At 38.8% G+C, this 22,006-nt stretch overlaps 1 protein-coding gene across 1 annotated transcript in view; it reads right to left on the bottom strand.

The window, feature by feature from the left end:
- dock1 (dedicator of cytokinesis 1) overlaps positions 1-22,006 on the bottom strand; it is a 592,086-nt gene that overhangs the window by 523,006 nt on the left and 47,074 nt on the right. The window contains exons 4-6 of the mRNA XM_087998957.1: positions 14,359-14,414; positions 10,503-10,599; positions 4,130-4,278 (exon numbers count right to left, since the gene is read on the bottom strand). Of these exons, the coding sequence (XP_087855083.1) occupies positions 4,130-4,278; positions 10,503-10,599; positions 14,359-14,414 (302 nt within the window). The remainder of the gene's footprint in view (positions 1-4,129; positions 4,279-10,502; positions 10,600-14,358; positions 14,415-22,006) is intronic.

Raw genomic sequence — 22,006 nt, 5'->3', positions numbered from 1 at the left:
CCTCATAGCTAGGAGCATCCATACCAGGCAACATCCTAGTGAATGTCCTCTGCACCCTCTCCAAAGCATCCCCATCTTTTTGGTAATGTGGCAACCAGAACTGTACACAGTATTCCAAATGTGGTTGAACCAAAGTCTAATACAATTGTAACATGACCTGTCAACTCTTGGACTCAACACCTCATCCGATAAAGGAAATCCTGGAGTATGCCTTCTTGATAACTCTACTGACTTGCATTGCCACCTTCAGGAAACAATGGACCTGAACACCCAGATCTCTATTTACATCAATTTTTCCCAGGACTTTCCCATTTACTGTATCATTCGCTCTGGAATTGCATCTTCCAAAATGCATCACCTCGCATTTGTCCAGATTGAACCCCATTTACCATTTTTCTGCCCAACTCTCCAATCTACCTATGTTCTGCTGTTTTCTCTGACAGTCCCGTTCACTATCTGCTACTCCATCAGTCTTAGTGTCATCTGCAAACTTGCCAATGAGGCAACCTACACCTTCGTCCAAATCATTTATATATCACAAACAACAGTGGTCCCTGCACAGATTCCTGGTCACAGGTCTCCATTTTGAGAAGGTGCCTTCCACTACTACTCTCGGTCTCCTGTTGCCCAACCAGTTCTCTATCCACCTAGCTAGAACACCCTGGACCCCATGCGACTTCACCTTCTTCATCAGCCTACCATGGGAAATCTTATCAAATGCCTTACTATAGTCCATATATATGATATCTACATCCCTTCCCTCATCAATCAACTTTGTTACCTCTTCAAAGAATTCTATTAGATTTGTAAGACATGACCTTCCCTGCACAAAACCATGTTGTCTATCACTGATAAGCCCATTAACAAGTTACAGAAACACCTTGTGAATTCTAAATACAATTTTGCCATATTGGAGCAGTGAGAGAAAATTCCAGAAATGTTGGTGCCCTTCGTGTTCGGGGCAATCCTGACCAGAGATGCCTTTTGATTGGCTTTTCAGCTGGTACCAGTTATTATGGGTTCAGACTTCTCAGCATAGCAACAACCACTTGATTGGTTCTGGTATAGGAGGATATAGCTTTACGTGTGGGCAATATATCCAGCAAAGAGAAAGTATAAATTTCTCTTTTTCTCCCTGTGTATACGTAGTAAAAGAAAATCTAGCTATTCTCCCTCATCTTTCCTGAGAGAGCTGTTGTGTCTGCAAATCTCCTGATGAAAGGAAAAAAAGGAAGAGCAACTTCAAAGACAATGGAAGGGCAAATTGTCAAGCAGTAAATGAAAGTCTGAGAATTGGTGTATCTACAATCGCGTGACATCAGCAAAGATCCATAAGGAATCAAAAGTTTAAAAAAACTGACATATGAATTAGTGCCATCAAACTGCATTCCCCAGATCTTCTTTCTGTCCATTCAATATTCATGTCGTCTCTCTGGCCTGAATGGGAATTTTTGAAAGGAATAGAGTTGATGTAAATGGTTATAGATAACAATCCAACTTGCTTACTTCTTGCCACTGATTAAAAACGTTTTGATTATAGCAGTTATTTATTAGAAATGGAAAAAAGCCTCTGGTGTGCATATTCTTTAACCTGAATTGAATACACTGCATAGAATTAGAGCAATTTGGTGGTTTAGTCAAATTTTCACATTTGTGATGACTCCAGGAATAGTGGGGCTTGATTTCCAGTGCACTATCCATGAGAGTCATGGCAGTGGAAAAGATGTTACCACTTGTGCATGAGTCTAGAATCAGACAGCACTATTTTAAAATTCAGAGTCACTATTTAGAAGAGAAATAAGGAGCATCTTTTTTTTTTCTCTGATGGTTTTGCAACTTTGAAACTTAAGATGAGGGCATTAATATTTGTAAGACATACACAGACACATTCCCTCACCTAACAAGAATCTAAGGTTATTGGGGATAGATGGGAATGTGGAATCTGAAAGACAGATTAGCCATGATAATGGTTGAGTATGCCACACCTGCAGACTTGAAATGCTTGGAGGGCTACAGCGTGGGTCACTAACCGTAAGTGGTAGCAGTGACGAAAATGGTGGAAGATAGATCTTGATATTAGACACCCCCGTGACTATTCGTCAGCTCTAGAAAGAAGTTAGAGATTAAATACGTTTGAAGACGGAGCAGGGCGGACAAGGACAGCATATTACAGAGTGAATGTTTCTACAGATTGAATGACAGGAATGAAGGAGCATCACTCCGAAAGCTAGTGTGCGTCCAATTAAACTTATTGGACTATAACCTGGTGTTGTGCAATTTTTAACAATGACAGGATTAGTTGGGTTACAGGTAAAAGGGAGGAGAATAGCACTACAGTCATAATGTTCATTCAGAGAGCTGGTGTAAACAGTATGAGCTGAATAGTCCCCTTCTGCAATATAAGCATTTTGATTCCAGGGCCTAACAGAATGGAGACAGGACAAGGATACAAAACATATGCCTAGATGAGGTGGGCCGCTGACTGAAAGGAAAACTAAGCAAGCAAAGAAAAGAATACAGAAAAATGGAGCAGAGATTATGGATTTAATTTCTTGAACTCAGTAGTAACCCCGGATGTCCACAAAATTTAAAATTTGTTTCTCAAGCTTACTGGAATCGTGCAATCAAAAATTGCAGTAGCTAGCATGGCTGAACTAATTTGGGTGAGGTGGAGGAGACAGCATTGGAGGAATAATTAATATTAATTTGGCAAAGTTTTGTGAGTCTTTGTATACGTGCATGCAAATAGCTGTACATGTTATATATACATATATTTCTTTTACAGCTAATGTGACAATCTTTTGCCTTGATTATCCATGAGGTGTAAATGGAGTCAAGTATATAAAAAGAATATTTAATTACAGTGTCATCATCAACTAGTACTTTAATTCAGGTGAAATGAATCCTGATGTTCCTTTGGTGAGTCTGAACAAAATGATTAGTACTGTAAAGAACACAAAGAACTTCACAAGTGTTTTGCTGCAAATATGATTGATACAATTAATACAAAAAATTTCTGTTAGTTAATTGGTCTTATTACAGCGAACAACATTAGTATTTACCCCTTTAAACCAATATTGAGAGCTCATTAATTTCACCAATTAAACAACGTGAAAGGTAATTTTCGGTTAAATCTATAAATGCCATGGTTGTCCACCTGTGGCCCATAAAAAGACTAATGTGAATAATTTTGAAATCACATCTGCAGCACTGTCACAGATCTTCCAAGCAAATTTATGGTACAAAGCAGCCTATTATGCAGTTTTGCCATGAAAGCCACTATTGTCATAAAATTATTCATCTGTTCTTTCCATATTTCTGAAGGTCACTATGCTATTGGGACATGAGCACTTTAAAGATGGTTTCAAAATGAATAGAAATTTGCATATACATTTTAGAAAAGAGCTATAAAGATAAGCAACTAATGCACAAATTTACATAGTGTGACGCTGAAATGTGTACATTATTAATGTAATGATTAAGTGAGAGGTAAAGTCCAACTTTAATGATTACTAATATCATTTTCAGTCAAAACTTCATACCTCATCGCCCCACCAATAAAAACAAATTGTAATCAATGATTAGGTCAGATTTCCAAAATGAAAACAAGCAATCTGAATGCTGTCATGAGCACTCAGGCTTTTACCAAGAGCATAAAGAACATTAATTACTCTTCTTTGGGACAGAGCAATTAAAAATAAATGTCAAAGATTTTGCTGACACAGGGTTAAGGTTAAAGGAGGCAGAGGGTAGTGTCAAGTGCAAAAGCACCAAATTGAGAACAATTAATTGATACCCATTCCTCAAAGTTACATTAGACAGTGTAAATGTAACTTTGTCACCCAAATTCCTACATTCAGTCTTTGGTCAATTGAAATGAACAAATAGTGAACATGTACTCCTTAACTACCAGAATGTACCTGAATATTTATCATTGCTGATGGATTTCAGTGCACTTAAATTGCTCTACATAATAAAACATGGTCAGAAAAATAAGTGTTCCATTTAAATTAAATAGACAAACTAATGCTTAAATTACTGAATTAACAATCAGCAACATCAATATTTCATGGGTTAAAACAGTCTGATATGAAGAATAGGTTATCTGGATATATTTTATTATGCAGACCTGTTGCCGTAATCTATTTTGGCAGTGACTTTCTGCTTCAGTTCCTTCAGCTCATCTTGTGGGAGTGTTCCTGAAAGTATCTGGGAGCGCCATTCAATAAGATCATACATCATATGTCTAATTCGACTGAACATCTCTTTGTTGTCATTCTAAAGGAGAAGATATTTGAATAGAAAATTAAATACATGGAAAACAAGCAGTGTTTTTCAAAACCATTCTTTATTAGATTTAACATTACTGCTTAACAACTTCAGCTTAACTGAATACTGATCACTTGAAGCTCGGAGGTGTTTACCACAAAACCTTGTTCTAAAAATTACATTTTTCTGTCAAAGCAGGAACTTCTAAATTGACACAAATCATACATGTCATGGCAACGGACAATTATGTAGGCAGAAAAGATAGATCCAGAAGTTGTGGTCTACTTCAATCCAATGAAACAGGAACATAAGATAGTTTATTTAAAATTTAAGCAGCTTGGGCGGGAGTGGGTGGGGGGGGGGGGGGGGGGGGGAGAAGAGGGAGAGATTAAAAAGCAGACAAAGGATAGTAACCTCCAGATTAGTGCACAGAAGAAAATGGTAGGTTAAAACATGGTGTACAGGAGAGGGGAGAGCTTCAGATTTGTAGAATATTGTATTGAATTTGTGGTCGAATGAACCAATGCAATTTGTACCTATTGCATCTGATAAGTTGGGACTAATGTCTTGCACGCAATTTTAGGCCCCCTTGTGGCACAAAGTTTGTATCCCTATCCCAGAACCAAGAGGCCAGGGCTCCTGTCCCAATTGCTCCAGAGGTGTGTGTTAACATCTCTGAACAAATCAGTGAGAAAAAGAAGATTTTTTTTTAAGAAAGCGGAGTCAGGTTTACAGGATTCTTGTGTTAAAGAGGTCGTGTCCCTACCCCTGAATCGAGACCAGGTTCAAGTCCCACCTGCTTCAGAGGTGTGTAATAGCATTGCTGAACAGGTCAATGAGAAAAATAGATGCAGGCCTGTTTACAAGTGCTGTAAAGGAATTTGTACAGAGTATTTTTGAAAATAGAACTAAGCAGATATTAAAAATAATAATGTTGGATGGAAACAGCAAAAATAGAGAAATCTAAATTTACATTTGGAGTGCATATGTGTATCTGCACAAAGTGTAATTAATCAATTTGGTCAGTTGCAGGTGCAACTGCTAAGTGGGATGAGCATTTGTGATCATGGAAACAGTGTCAGAGACTTGGGACAGAAATATGGAATTTACCTGAATACTTATCCAGGGAAAAAAAAGCTGCCCACTCACCCACCCGCCCAGCCATCTACCAACTCACCCCAAAAACCTGAGAGCCTTAAAAAGCTACCCAAATATGGCAACTCATGTTCTAAAAAGAGGGGTATCACCTCTCTTTGACCACTGGGGATCAGAAGGCCTGGCTGAAAAATCACAGAAAGGTCAGGTCACAGAAGTCTTAGTGACCAGTGGCAATGCGTGCAGCACACCATCAATGCTGACCAGAAGATCCGGCCAGTCAGGTGCAGATGAATTCACCAGATGAATTCCAATGTGTAGAAGAATGCAAATTTATGCACTTTGACAGGAAGAATGCACAGAGATATGAAGGGGCCAGGGCACAAATCTTTGAAGATGTTGAACGATTAATGAACATACAGGGTCTTTGGGTTTATAAAATAGAGTCAACAGAACACAAAAGCTTGCAAGTTATGTTAAAACGATATGAAGCATTAGTTCAGTACCAGTTGAAGTATTAAGTGTCAAGCTTTGGAGGGTGTAGAAGGCATTTACCACTTTTGCTGTAGGGGTGAAGAGACACAAGAGGTACAATTACATGGATAAGCGAAAGTTGCTGGGATTGCCCTCTGTAAAGCATGAACAGGAATGGGAAATGGTGTTTAAAATCATGAAAGATTCAGACAAAATAAATTACTCTCAGCGTCTGAAGTAGGAAGAATCAGAGGTAAATATTTAAGGAAACTGACAAAAAACTAATGGTGACTTGAGAAAAGGCCTTTTGATGCACAAGAGGTTAGGATTTGGATTGCACTGTTATTAAATTGGTGGAAATAAACTAAATAGCGGGAAACAGTAATAGATTCAATGGAAAAGTGGATAAATATTGATGAGAAAACAAACTATTGGTATTTTGAAAGAATAGAGGAGCAGGAATGACTAAATTTCATTTTGAAGGAGCTGGCAAGACTGACTGAACCAAAGAATCTCTCCTTATGTGTTTTTTTGTTAGGATTTGCATCCAACCATGACAGTAAAACGTGGCTCATGTGTGGAACCGCAGGAAGTAGGTAAGATACTAAATGAGTATTTCATGTCTGTACTTACTCTGGAGAAGGATATGGGGGCGAGAGAAGCTGGAGAAATAAAATGGTGATATCTTGACAAGTGTCCACATTACAGAGGTGGTGGTGCTGGATATCTTAAAAAGCATAAAAGGTGCATAAAGGCCCAGAACCTGATCAGCTGTATCCCAGAACTTTGTGGAAAATTAGGGAAGTGATTGCTGGGCCCTCAGCTGAGATATCTGTACCATCAATAGCCACTGGTGAGGTATCGGAGGCCTGGAGGTTGGCTATATGGTGCAATTATTTAAGAAAGGCTGTAAGGAAAAGCCAGGGAACTATAGACTGGTGAGTCTGATGTCAATGGTTGATATGTTATTGGAGAGTATTCTGAGGGACAGGATCTTTGGAAAGGCAAGGAAGGATTAGGCACTGTCAACATCGTTTTGTGCATGGGAAGTAGTGTCTCACTAATATGATTGAGTTTTTTGAAGAAGTGACAAAGATGATTGATGAAGGCAGAGTGGTGGGCATTGTCTACATGGACTTTAGGAAGGCATACAATAAGGAGTTTGCTTATTGGGAATGTTGTGTATATTCGGAACAGCATAATTAAGTCTTGCTTGGATAGACCAAGTTCTCAAGGGGTTCTTTATTGTTCTTTGTGTTTCATTGTGTAATTTTGTGAATACATTTTTGTCTGTTTTAAAATCTCGTAGTCAACCTGGCTAACTTAATCAGGGTAATTTTAACTGTACACTTACTGAAACAAATTGCAAAGTTATGGTCTAAGCTGCCTGCTGAAGAGTGTTTTGAGTGGTCTGGCTTCGTCCATAACGTTATATAAATGATTTGGATGTGAATAATGGAGGAATGGAAGTTTGCAGATGACACCAAAATTGGTGGTGTAGTGGGCAGTGAAAAAGGTTATCTCAGAGTACAATGGGTGCTTGATCAGTTAGGCCAATGGGCCGAGTACTGGCAGACAGAATTTAACTTAGATACATGTGTGTTGTTGCATTTTGGCAAGGCAAATCTGGTCAGGAGTTATATATTTAATGGTACGGGAGTGGTACCGAACAAAGATACCTTGGGATACAGGTTTATAGTTCCTGATGGTGGAGTCACAGGTAGACAAAGTGTTTGATACTCCTGCCCTTAATAGTCACTACATTGAATATAGGAGTTACTGTCATTTGTGGCTGTACAGGACATTGGTTACGCTACTTTTGGAATACTGTATGCAATTTTGGTCTCCCTGCTACAAAAAGATGTTATTAAACTTGAAAGGGTTCAGAAAAGATTTGCACAATGTTGCCGGGATTGAAGGGTTTGAGCTATGGGGACAAGCTGAATAGGGTGCGGCTGTTTTCCCTGAAGCATCGGAGGTTGAGGAGTGACCTTATAGAAGTTTATAAAATAATGAGGGGCATGGATTGGGTGAATAGACAAGGTCTTTGTCGCAGTGTAAGGGAGTCCAAAGCTTGACGGCAAAGGTTGAAGGTGAGATGGGAAAACCTTTAAAGGGACCTAAGGGCTCATTCCATACATGCACTACACTCCTGCTATTTAGCTCATTAAGTTGGTGGAAATAAACTATCAGAGGAAGTGGTGGACGCTGGTACAACATTTAAAAGGCATCTGGATGGGTATATGAATAAGGAGGGTTTAGAGGGACATAGCAAATGGGACTAGATTAATTTAGGATATCTGGTCAGCATGAACAATTTGACCCAAACACTCTGCTGTATAACGCTCTGCATATCATTGCATGAGTTTGCTCTGTACATATACTTGCACCAATATCTAGTTTTAGAAATAGATGTAGTGATAAGGAAACATAAGTTATCTAGCAAGCAGCCACACCCAAAGCAAAAGTAGTCTCATGAATTCAGAGGAGAATGTGAAAACAAATGTATTGTATGCTACAAAATTGCAACTACAAAACATGTGTGTCCAGAAATGATAACTGCTATCAATCTGACCTACCCTAGTTTCGAGAAATTACAATAAACCCACACAAAATGACATTCTTGGCAATTATGCAATCATCTCTGTCAAGTATTCCTTACAATCAAGGATCCTATTTATAGTGAAGCAGGACTGAAAGATTGCCTGAGAAAGGCTGATTCATAACAACGTTCATAGCAGGGTGGTTTAACATTCCCTTTACATCCTTGCAGACTGTACGAAACTCCTGTGGTGCTTTAATTCAAGTTCTTGAGCAAGATTGAAAAAAAAATGAAGGAACAAGAAAAGCAAAACAATATTCAAAATTCAAGAAAAAAGAACAAGTGAGACACAAAAGCATTCAAGAAACACGAGTTATGTTTAATGCCAGACCATTTCATTTTCTATGCATTTTCGAAGTCTCATTTATGGGTGTGGACATCACTGGCAAGGCAGCATTAGTCATCCATCCCCAGTTTTCCTTGGGAAGTTTATGGTGAGCTGTCAGTTGGATTGTTCAACTGGTGTAGGTATATCCGAACTGCTATTAGGAAGGAAGTTCCAATATTTGGACCCAGAAAGATCCATGGGGTGGAAGAACATTGAATAACAATAAAAAAATAGGGTGTAAAATTCTAAATGGAGTCTGGGATCAGAAGGACCTGGGTATATATGCGCGAAAATTACATAGAGCAAGGTACAGTACAGAAAGTAAAGCAACCAATATCCCTGGTTTCAACAACAAGGCATAGAGTACAGAGGAAAGAGGAGGATGAAAGTAAAGAGGAAAGATATTGAACTTGCATTAGATATTTGTAAGACTTCAGCTGAAGTATTGTCAGCAATTCTAGGTACCATAATATTTAAAGAATTTGAACACATTGGAAAAAGTGCATAGGCAACTTACATGGATGGCTCCAGACATGACAAACTTAATTTATGAGGACAGACTGAAATTGGGAGTGCACTCTGCAGAGATGGCAGCTAGCAGGAAATATGATAGAGGTTTTCAACATCATGAACAGCAGTTGATAGAGACAAACTGTTCTGGCATATAAAAGAGCAAGATTTAAAATGATGTGCAAAAGCAGTAAAGATCTAGTAAAGCTAAACTGTTTCTCTGAACGAGTTAGAATATGGATTACATTGCCTGGAGGTGGAGGCAGGTTACATTGAGGCATTGAAAATGCATTAGATGATTATTTTGGATAAAATAATGTGCAGGAGTATGGCAGAAAAGCAAGAAACTGGCACTAGTTAATAACGCTCACTAGTTATAGAGCCACAGAGAAGTAGAGCATGGAAACAGAACCGCACCCCCCTCTCCCCCCAAGGTTGATTGGTTGTATTTGGTCCAGATCTTACAACATATGGACATAAATTGCTTTGGTATCTAAGGAATTGCAAATGGCATTAAACGTTGTGCAACCTTCAGCAAGCATTCCCACTCTTGACTTTATGATGGAGGGGAAGTCCTTGCTGTAGCAGCTAAAACTAAGACACTACACTCAAACTCCTGCAAAAGTCTACAGACGCTGAGTACACTTAAATTCAACAACCATCTTCCTGTGCTAGATATTACATAAATCAGTGGAGCTCTCTACCACCCAACAGTGCCTCACCCTAAGTTTCTCACGTTTTGCCTACATTTGAACTAAGGTTATAATGAGGTGGCATGCCTAGAAGCCCTAACAGAACAAACTGAGCATCAGTGAAGAGGGGCTATTGCTGTGCAAGTGTTACTCCATAGGACTGTTGACAATGTCCTCCCTCACTTTGGTTATAGATGAGAGTAGATTAATGGGGCAATAATTGGCTGAATTAGATATGCCCACACCAAGGTTAGGAATGGGTGCATTATGAAAAAAAAATTGTTTATCATAATACTCTAGCCAACAGTGCTCAAATTGACTGAAGGAGAATAAACAGGAAAAACAAAGCCAAAAATTTCAAGTGTTTGATCTCGAGTTCATCTGGTTGAAATTTAGGAGCACTAAGTTAACGTCAAATATGAAGACAGCAGTCATTATGGAGCTGAAGTGTTTCAATGATGTTAAATACAATAAACAGCTTAAAACATACAAGTGTAGAAAAAAACTGCTTAGAATATTGTAGTTCACTCACAACATACAACTGACGCCATATACTTGACCATTCTCGAAGAGTTGTAGTGACTTCCTGAACCAATGGAAGCTCATTTGGTATAACAGTTTCATGTTGCCTTCAATTAAATACAAAACAGGATGATTATAATCAAATTGCCAACTTACTTTCTTCAAAAACTTTATTACAGCAACAAGAGATTTCATGGGTTATATGTGCATATTACAAATTCTGATAGTGTGTAATTCCTTTCCACAAATTCAATCATTGAGTCACAATTAATTTTTCTAACATTTAAAACTGAAGATACCAATATCGACATATAATTCAATTTCCTTAAGTAACCTGATAGCCGACACTATTTAAAGTCAAACAAAGCACACAAGTACACATTCAAAATAAGACATTAAAATCAAATTCAGATTGAAAATAAATTTCAATACCGCATTTAACTCACATATCAAATTAATTCATGCCTTTTCATTCCTAGTGGAAGATCTTAGCCTTAATCAAAAGCCTGGGCTTAATCTGTGTATTTTCACATTACAATAAATCAGGAAAATGGTTTTTAAAACTCATTTATGTGCATTCGAAGCACGATTTGCACAAATTTTCAGTAAGCTATATTTGCATCAAGAGGAACTTTTGACATTTCAAAAAAGCAAAAACAGAGTTGGAGTAATTATACAAATGTAACCGTACCAAGAACTACCATTGCTTTCAGACTCAGCACTGTCATAGAGATAGTTCACATGATACTACTCTTCCTATTAAACCTCTAGCTCCCTTCCATAACAAAAATGCTACTGCTAAGAACTTTTAAAAGGAAAAGCCAATAGCATTTAACTCAGCTTAACTTCCTAGAGCGTCAATAAATTTCAGCGATAAATTGAAAGAAGGTATAGTTCGTTTTGTTATAATGCACTTTTCGCTAACAAATTAGCTGTAATGCACTTGACAAATTGGATACTGTTTCTAAAATGCAAACTTTTAAAATCTGTTGGCTGAGTGCGATTACATCACCAACACTAAGTGCTGCTTCAAAAGCGCAATTTTTCTATAATGCAAGGTTGCAAAGGAATGCAACCACTGCGTTATAGAAAAACTAACTGTACAAGTAAAATGCATCTGGAGGCAAGTTTGTGGCCATAAGTGCATTTTATTAAGATAATATCCCAAGTTTTGAAAAACAGTTCCATAAATCCACAATGAAGTGACATATTTTAAGGACTTTAAGAATAACCAGGAAACATTGGCTGTATTGTAAAATTACAGATATAACTATTTAAAACCTCACTCTTCTGTAAATGCAACTTAAAAAAATTTTGTTAGCCTGAAATAAGCAATTTATTGGTCAAAATTTGAAATTACTTCGCTCAAATTCATAAGTGTGGACAAAAATCTGTGGAATCCACCTGCAGCTAACAATATTTAGTTTCTTCAATGCAGTTTATAGATCCCATTAAATATTGCATGCTAAAACATGACATTACTGCCAGTTAAACCCCACACCTCAAGATCTGCTAATAATGCATTGCGACCAGAATGCAACTATCCAGGAATAGCTTCACACAAGGAAATGAGGGTTTCTTATTAGCACACCAATCATTATCCTTGGGAATAGAATGGAAAAAGAGGAGATCACTTTACATTGAAAGTGGTTCTACTAAAGTGAAGTAATCACAGCAAAAAAAAAATTGCAGCTTAAAATCTGGATGGTAAATCATTACACTTTCCTTGACGTATCAAAGAATATATAAAATAATGATACTAACAATTTAATTTTTAACAGCTTTAAGTGGGGGACTTTTAGAACAAGTATTCCCAAACACTGAAAACTCTCACATGGATATAGATACATTGCACACACACACGGTGGCCAAATTATTATTCAAATCCACAGAGTCATGCATGCATGAAAAAAAAGACCCTTCAGTCCAACCAGTCGATGCCAAACATAATACCAAACTAAACTAGTCCCACCTGCCTACTCCTGGGCCTTATCACTCCAAATCTTTCCTACTCATATACTTAACCAAATGCCTTTTAAATGTTGTAATTATATCCACATCCACCACTTCCTCTGGACATTCATTCCACATGTGAACCATCTGTGTAAAAGAATTTGCCCCTCGTGTCTTTTTTTAAATCTCTCTCCTCTCACCTTAAAAATGTGCGCTCTCATCTTGAAATGTCCCATCCCATGGAAAAGACACCCATCATTACCTCTGTCTATACCAGTCATAGTTTTGTAAACCTCCGTAAGGTTACCTCTGATTCTCCTATGGTCCAGTGAAAGACGTCCCAGCATATCCTGCCTTTTGTGACTCAAACCTTCCATACCCAGCAACCTCCAGGTAAATCTCTTCTGAATCCTCTCCAGCTTAATAATATCCTTCCTATAACTGGGCTACCAGAACAGGACGCATACCCTGATTTGGAGAGCACTAGCTACGAGGAGAGATTGGACAAACTTGGTTTGTTTTCACTTGAAAATTGAAAGATGAGGCACAACCTGATAGAAGTTTACAAAATTACGAGGGGCATGGATAGAATAAATAATTGAGAACCTTTTTTTCCAGGATATAAATCTTAATTACTAGGTGGCAAAAGTTTAAGGTACAAGTGGTAAGTTTAAAGGAGATGCGAGAGGCAAGTTTCTTTTCTTAAAAACAAAGCATGGTAAGTGTCTGGATTGCACTGCCAGAGATGGTAGTGGAGCCAGACACAATAGCAATGTTTAAGAAGCATCTTGACAGTAATAGGAATACACAGAGAATAGAGGAATACAGACCATGTAGTGGCAAATGGCTTTAACTTACAAAGACATCATGTGTCGGCAGTCTTGGTGGTGTACACCTGTGCTGTACTACTCTTTGTTCTTTGAAATGACAGCACGCTAATGCGGTCACAAAATTCCTTGGAGTTGTTTCCCTTAAATCAAAACCCAACTATGCTCTCTCAACTGATGAACATTAATTATAGGGAAAAGCTTCAGTATTCTTTTTATATTCTTGATAGTCATCCCATGGATTAAAAGGTTTTACAGTTGTTACTACGTAGCTTTTAATGGCATAACAACGTGTTTTCCCTTGCTCCTTACAACAAATCCAAAATTAATCTCACTATTCTATTTCAATAATGTCGTTGCTTCTCCTCATAGCCTGCATCACCACCACTCTCCGGCTTTTCACACCCTAACAGTCTGCACATACCCTTCTGACAATCTTATCTGCCTTTCTAATGTTCTCCCAATATTTCCCAATTTATATCTCTTAATTTATATCTCAAACTCTTAATAATCCTCAAATAAAAAAATCACTACTTTTTTTAAAAAACTCTTCTTCCCTCAAAATGTGAAGCTCTAGCATCTTGTATACACTATATTTAATTCTGTATTTCTAGTACCAACCCAGTGAACCTAGGGTGAATGCGCTCATAGATGCGACAGAGCATCCAAAATAATGCAATTGGCTGGTCTTCCACTTTCAGACATCTAATGGATGTACTCATACAATTATTAGTTTATCTGAAGACTAGTGTTAAAAGCATCACAACCACCGCCTATTACTTTATTGAAAACACCCTAAATTTATAGCAGTTTTTCCAAAAAGTAGTAATTTTTTTTAAAGTTGTATTTTAATTCTCAATTATTATTGTGGATTGACTGATACATGCAAGTTCCACTTAATTTGTACAACAATACATCAATTATTTATTCACAAAACATATACTGTTCAACTACGTCGTTCCGTCTCTGTTGTCTGGAAAACATTAGATGACTTTGCTATATCTGTGGAAATTAGGTGCAGTTTTTTCATTAAAATGCAAGATAATTCTAAAGATTCAAAAATATAATTTGAATTTCATAGCTCACCCTTTGCCTTCAACCGTTGCTTCCTTCAGCTGAATATACGTAGCAGGAAAAATACCCTATAATAAAACAATATTTAATTGGAAAAATGGCATTTTGTCATCAGAAATGACAGTTTTAGTATTTTTCTAAAATCAGAAAATTAAAATCAGAATTTTGTGAACGTTGGTACATAATTCCCATTATGGTTCACTACCAATGGAATTATCACAGAAAAAAACATTATACTGTTAACAAATTGCTGTATGGACTGTCATATTCTATACACAAATGTATTCATTAATGCAATGCTGTTTCAATTTAATCAAATGTCATCGTCAATGTACCAAAAATGCAATGAGACCATTTCATAATATCACTAAACATCAACAGGGTAACTGCATTACAACAAACTACTTTCCCCAGACAGCAGCATAAATTAGATATTATTCAAATGATAATAAAATGTGTTCACTTGAAAATGAATAAAAGAAATAAACCCCAGCAACTAAGAATTAGCGTAAACTATGAAAAGGTCATTTTCTTGACTGTTGCCAACACACAACTAAAAATGTACTGTATTCATAATTACAAGAGTACTTGCTTTGTAAAACTTCAGTTACCAGAAAGACAAAGCTCAGCATAGCTCAAATTTAATAATTGAAGTCAAAACTTAATTAAATTCAAACTCTCTCATTTCTTCCATTTTTTGAAAATTTTGTTCAACAGTATTTTAAATTGGGAAGGGAAAGCTAAGAGAGTGGGAGTATGGAGTTAAATGGAAAGATAAGCAGCAGAATAGCATGTGTGCTCGAGCCAGACTAGGAATGCAGCAAAAAGAAAGGGTAACTTAAGAACATCTTATGACTTCCAATATCACTAATAATGATAAGAAAGTTAGCATTAAGGCAATTTACCTGAATGCTCATAGTATTCTTAAGAAAGTTGATAAATTAATAGCTCAAATCATCATGAATGATTATGATGTGGTCGGCATCACAAAGACGTGGTTATTGGGGGTTCAGGACGGGCAGTTAAACATCTAAGGATTTAAAACTTATTGAAAAGAGAGAGAGAGGTGGACAGAGGAGGCGGGGTTGCTTTGTCAGTTAAGAATTGAAATAAATCTATGGCACTGAATGACATATGGTCAGGTGATGTGGAGTTAAGGAACCACAAAGGCAAAAAAAACCATAATGGGAATTATGTACAGACCTCCTAACAGCGGTCAGGACCAGAGGCTCACTATACACCAGGAAATAGATAGGGCATGTCAGAAAGGCAAGGTCATGGTGATCATGGGGGACTTCAATATGTAGGTGGACTGGGTGAATAATGTTGCAGGTGGATCCAAAGAAAGGGAATTCATGGAATGCTTACAGGATGTTTTTTTGGAACACTTGTGATGGAGCCCACAAGGGAGCAGGCTATTCTGCACTTAGTGCTAAGTAATGAGCCAGACTTTATAAAAGATCTTAAAGTAAGGGAACACTTAGGAGGCAGCGATCATAATATGGTAGAGTTCAGTCTGCAGTTTGAAAGAGAGAAGGCAAAATCGGATGTAATGGTGTTACAGTTAAATAAAGGTATTACAGGGGCATGAGAGAGGAACGACGAAAACCGACTGGAAGCAGAGCCTAGTGGGGAAGGAAATAGAGCAACAATGCAGGAGATTCTGGGTGTAATTGAGGATACAGTACAGTTCATCCCCAAGAAAGGAAAGATTATTGGTGGTGGTGATGATGGGGGGAGGAGGAGGAGGAGGAGTGGAATTGGACAGCCATAACTGACAAATGAAATCAGGAAATGTATCAAAGAAAAAGAGAGCCTATAAAGTGGCCAAGAGCACTGGGAAAACAGAAGATTGAGAAGGCTACAAAAACAAACAGTGGATAACAAAGAGAGAAAAAGGACAGGATCAAATGTGAAAGTAGGCTAACCATATTAGAAATGATAGTAAAAATTTCTTTCAATGCATAAGAAGCAAAAGAAAGGCAAAAGTAGACATTGGGCCACTCCAAATTGATGCTGGAAGGCCAGTGATGGAAGATAAGGAAATAGCTGAAGAACTTGAGTACTTTGCCTCAGTCTTTACAGTGATAATATCCCAACAATTAAGGAGATTCAGGGACAAAGTTAAATATGGTAGCTATTACAAAAGAGAAAGTGCGAGAAAAGCTAAAAGATCTAAAAATTGATAAATTTCCTATCCCCAGTGGGCTATACCCGAGAGTTCGGAGGGTAGTGGCTGAGAAAGCAGCGGAAGTGTTGGTTGTGATCTTTCAAAAGTCACTGGAGTCAGGGCAAGTCCCAGATGACTGAAAAATCGCTGTTGTAGCCCCCTTGGTCAAGAAAGGATCAAGATAAAAGATGGAAAATTATAGGTCGATTAGCTGAACCTCTGTCGTTGGTAAAATTCTAGAATCCATCATTAAGGATGAGATTGCTAAAGTCTTGGAAGTGCAGAGTTGGATTATAACAAGTCAACATGGATCTAGTAAAGGGAGGTCATGTCTGACAAACCTGTTGGAATTCTTTGAAGAGGCAACAAGTACGTTAGACCAGGGAAACCCAGTGGATGTTATCTATCTCAACTTCCAAAAGGCATTTGATAAGATGCCTCACGGGACGCTGCTGAGTAATGTGACAGTTTAGGAAAGTGGTCCAGGAAATGGCTGATGAAATTCAACGTGAGCAAATGAGAGGTCTTGCACTTTGGGGGGAAAAAAAAAAGTACAGGTGTGGACTATTTTCTAAGCGGTGAGAAAATTCATAAAGTCGAAGTACAAAGGGATCTGGCACTGCTAGTCCAGGATTCTCTAAAGTGAACTTGCAGGTTATGTCCGTGATTAAGAAAGTGAATATAATGTTGTCATTTCTCTCAAGAGGGTTGGAATATAAAAGCAGCAATGTGCTTCTGAGACTTTACAAACTCTAGTTGTGCCCCATTTGGAATACTGTGTCCAATTTTAGGTCCCACACCTCAAAGGATTTACGGGCACTGGAGCTTGTCCAGCAGAGATTCACAAGGATAACATACGATGAATGGCTGAAGATCCTGGGATTGTATTCATTAGAGTTTAGAAGGTTGAGGGGAGATTTAATAGAAACTTACAAGATAATGCATGGCTTAGAAAGGATGGACGCTGGAAGGTTGTTTCCATTAGGCGGGCAGACTAGGACCCGTGGGCACAACCTTAGAATTAAAGGGGCTCAATTTAGAACGGAAATGAGGAGACATTTCTTCAGCTAGTGAGTAGCTGTGCAGTGCAGTGGAGCCTTAGACGTTAAATATCTTCAAGGCAGAGGTTGATAAATTCTTGATCTCGCAAGGAATTAAGGGATACGGGGGAGTGCGGTTAAGTGGAGCTGAAATGCCCATCAGCCATGATTAAATGGCGGAGTGGACTCGATGGGCTGAATGACCTTACTTCCACTCCAATGTTTATGGTCTATGGTCTAAACTGTAGGGAGAAAAGGTTTGATATCAGATTTGTTGAAATGTCATGCCGTTGGAACACCATTGTACGTTGTTTGAACATTTGTGTTCCAAGTAATATACAGGAAAGACATTTTGAAATTGATTCTCTCACATAAATCATTCTATTCAGATAACCTTATAGTGTGTTCTTTCTTTTATCATGAGTCTATCCAAGAATTAAATGGCAAATTATGATTAAATGATAAAGAAAGAAAATCTATGCCAGCTACACAATTTCTTGGCTTTCTCCATTCTGTGCAAAACTAAGCCACATGTTACTCCTCAGTAAAGACTAAAGAGATTTCTTAACCATTTAGTGATTACCTTTTGACAGAGTATGATACCTGAGTAAATGATGGACTGCACCATATAATGAACAGCTCTTTTATACTTAGCTTGAAAGTCAAGATTCAATCCTTAGCAACAAGGTAATATTTTATATCCTTACTAAATTCTGAGTCATGATTTGCTGCTGACAAAGTGAATATGTTGTTACGAAGGCTAGATTCGCACAAAAAGACTGAATTATATTATAGTCATAGAGTCATAGAGATGTACAGCACGAAAACAGACCCTTCGGTCCATGCCTGACCAGGTAACCCAACCCAATCTTATCCCACCTGCCAGCATGTGGCCCATATCCCTCCAAACCCTTTGTACAATTATACCCATCCAGATGCCTTTCAAATGTTGCAATTGTTCTAGCCTCCACCACTTCCTCTGGCAGCTCATTCCATACACATACCACCCTCTGCGTGAAAAGGTTGCCCCTTAGGTCTCTTTTATATCTTTACCCCCTTACCCTAAAGCTGTGTCCTATAGTCTGGACTCCCCCACCCCAGGTAAAAAGGAACTTTGTCAATTTATGCTATTCATGCCTCTCATGATTTTATAAACCACTAAGGTCACCCCTCAACCTCCAACCCTCAAGGGAAAACAGCCCCAGCCTATTCAACCTCTCCCGATAGCTCAAATCCTCCAACTCTGGCAACATCCTTGAAAATCCTCTCTAAACCCTTTCAAGTTTCACAATATCTTTCAGATAGCAAGGAGACCACAATCACACGCAATATTCTAACAGCGGAACAGCCAATGTCCTGTACAGCCGCAACATGACCTCCCAACTCCTGCACTCAATACTCTGACCAATAAAGGAAAGCATACCAAATGTCTTCTTCACTATCCTATCTACCTGCGACTCCACTTTCAAGGAGCTGCACTCCAAGGTCTCTGTTCAGCAACATTCCCTAGGACCTTACCATTAAATGTATAAGTCCTGCTAAGATTTGCTTTCCCAAAATGCAGCATCTCACATTTATCTAAATTAAACTCCATCAGCCATTCCTCAGCCCATTGGCCCATCTGATCAAGATCCCACTGTATTCTGAGGTAACCTTCTTTGCTATCCACTACACCTCCAATTTTGGTGTAATCTGCAAACTTACTATATGCCTTATGCTCATAATCAAATCATTTGTATAAAAGATGCAAAGTAGTAGACCCAGCAACAATCCTGGTGGCACTCCACTGGTCACAGGCCTCCAGTCTGAAAAACAATCCTCCACCACCACCCTTCCGTCTCCTACCTTTGAGCCAGTTCTGTATCCAAATGGCTAGTTCTCCCTGTATTCCATGAGATCTAACCTTGCTAACCAGTCTCTCATGGGGAACTTTGTCAAAAGTCTTACTGAAGTCCATATAAATCACATCTACTGCTCTGCCCACATCAATCCTATTTGCTACTTCCTCAAAAAACTCAATCAAGCTAGTGAGACATGATTTCCCACAGACAAAGCCATGTTGACTATCCCAATCAGTCCTTGCTTTTTCAAATACATCCTGTCCCTCAACTTGCCCACCACGGCATCAGGTTCACTAGTCTATAGTTCCCTGGCTTTTCCTTACCACCTTTCTTAAATATTGACACCACGTTAGCCAACTTCCAGTCTTCCAACACCTCACCTGCGACTATCAATGCAAGAGGCCCAGCAATCACTTCCCTAGCTTCCCACAGAGCACCAGGATACTCCTGATCAGGTCCTGGGGATTTATCCACTGTTGTGTGTTTCAAGACATCCAGTACTTCCTCCTCTATAATATGGACATTTTTCAATATGTCACTATCTATTTCCCTACATTCTATATCTTCCATGTCTTTTTCCACAGTAAATACTGATGCAAAATACTCATTTAGTCTCTCCTCCATCTCCTGCGGCTCCACACAAAGGCCACCTTGCTGATCTTTGAGGGGCCCTATTCTCTCCCTAGTTACCCTTTTGTCCTTAATGTATTTGTAAAAATCCTTTACATTCTCCTTAACTCTATTTGCCAAAGCTGTCTCATGTCCCCTTTTTGCCCTTCTGATTTCTCTCAAGTACACTCCTATTGCCTTTATACTCTAAGGATTCACTCGATCTATCCTGTCTATACCTGACATATGCTTCCTTCTTTTTCCTAATCAAACCTTCAATTTCTCTAGTCATCCAGCATTCCCTATACCTACCAGCCTTTCCTTTTACCCTAACAGGAATATACTTTCTCTGGACTCTCGTCGTCTCATTTCAGAAGGTTTCCCATTTGCCAGCCATTCCTTTACCTGCGAACATCTGCCTCCAGTTAGCTTTTGAAAGTTTTTGTGTAATACTGTCAAAATTGGCATTTCTCCAAGTTAGAACTTCAAGTTTTAGATCTGGTCTATCCTTTTCCATCATTATTTTAAAACTAATAGAATTATGGCCGCTAGCCCCAAAGTGCTCCCCCACTGACACCTCAGTCACCTGTCCTGCCTCATTTCCCAAGAGGAGCACAAGTTTTGCATCTTCTCTCAGAGGTACATTCACATACTAAATCAGAAAATTTTCTTGTACCCAGTTAACAAATTCCTCTCCATCTGAACCCTTAGCACTATGGCGGTCCCAGTCTATGTTTGGAAAGTTAAAATCCCCTACCATAACCACCCTATTATTCTTGCAGATAACTGAGATCTCCTTCCAAATTTGTTTCTCAATTTCCCTCTGACTATTAGGAGGTCTATAATAGAATCCCAACAAAGTGATCATCCCTTTCTTATTTCCCAATTCCACTCAAATAACCTCCCTGGATGTAGATCCGGGAATATCCTCCCTCAGTACAGCTGTAATGCTATCTCTTATCAAAAACGCCACCCTCCTTCCTCTCTTGCCTCCCTTTCTGACCTTCCTGCAGCATTTGTATCCTGGAACATTAAGCTGCCAGTCCTGTCCATCCTTGAGTCATGTTTCTGTAATTGCTATGATATCCCAATCCCATGTTCCAAACCATGTCCTGAGTTCATCTGCCTTCCTCTTAGGCCTCTTGTATTGAAATAAATGCAGTTTAATTTATCAGTCCTACCTTTTTCTCTTTGTCCTTGCCTGCCCTGACTATTTGACTCGCTTCTGTTCTCAACTGTACCAGTCTCAGATTGATCTCTTTCCTCACTATCTCCCTGGGTCCCACCCCCACCTTACTAGTTTAAATCCTCCCAAGCAGTTCTTGCAAATCTCCCTGCCAGTATATTAGTGTCCTTCCAATTAGGTGCAATCCATCCTTCTTTAACAGGCCACGTCTACCCCAAAAGAGCTTCAAATGATCCAAAAGTGTGAACCCTTCTCCCATACCCCAGCTCCTCAGCCATGCATTCATCTGCTCTAGCCTCCTATTCCTGCCCTCACTAGCTCCATAGCACCGGAAGTAATCCAGAAATTACTACTCGAGGACCTCATTTTTAAATTCCTGCCTAACTCACTGTAATCTCCCTTCAGAATCTCAACTTTTTCCCTTCCAATGTGTACAATGACGTCCTGATGGTCCCACTTCCCCCTTGAATACATTCTGCACCATCTGAGCCATCCTTGATCCTGACACCAGGGAAGTAACACAACCTTCTGATTTTTTCGCTGCTGGCCACAGAAAGGTCTGTCTGTACCTCAGACTAGAAAGTCCCCTAACACAATCAATCTCTTGGAACCTGACATACCCCTCATTGCATTAGGGCCAGTCTCAATACCAGAAACTTGGCTGCTCTTGCTACATTCCGCTGAGAATCCATTACCCCCAAAACAGCATACTTGTTTGAAATGGGGATAGCCACAGAAGACTCCAGCACTAACTGCCTACTTCTCTTACTTTTCAGATAGATGGAGCTAACCCATCTATCTGACTGTATCTATG

The sequence above is a fragment of the Chiloscyllium plagiosum genome, unplaced genomic scaffold, assembly GCF_037043375.1.
Source record: "Chiloscyllium plagiosum isolate Xiang-an unplaced genomic scaffold, Cpla_swu_hap1 HiC_scaffold_22, whole genome shotgun sequence".
NCBI lineage: Eukaryota > Metazoa > Chordata > Chondrichthyes > Orectolobiformes > Hemiscylliidae > Chiloscyllium > Chiloscyllium plagiosum.
The sequence above is the reverse complement of the archived record's forward strand: the minus strand, read 5'-3'. Positions and strand labels throughout refer to the sequence as shown.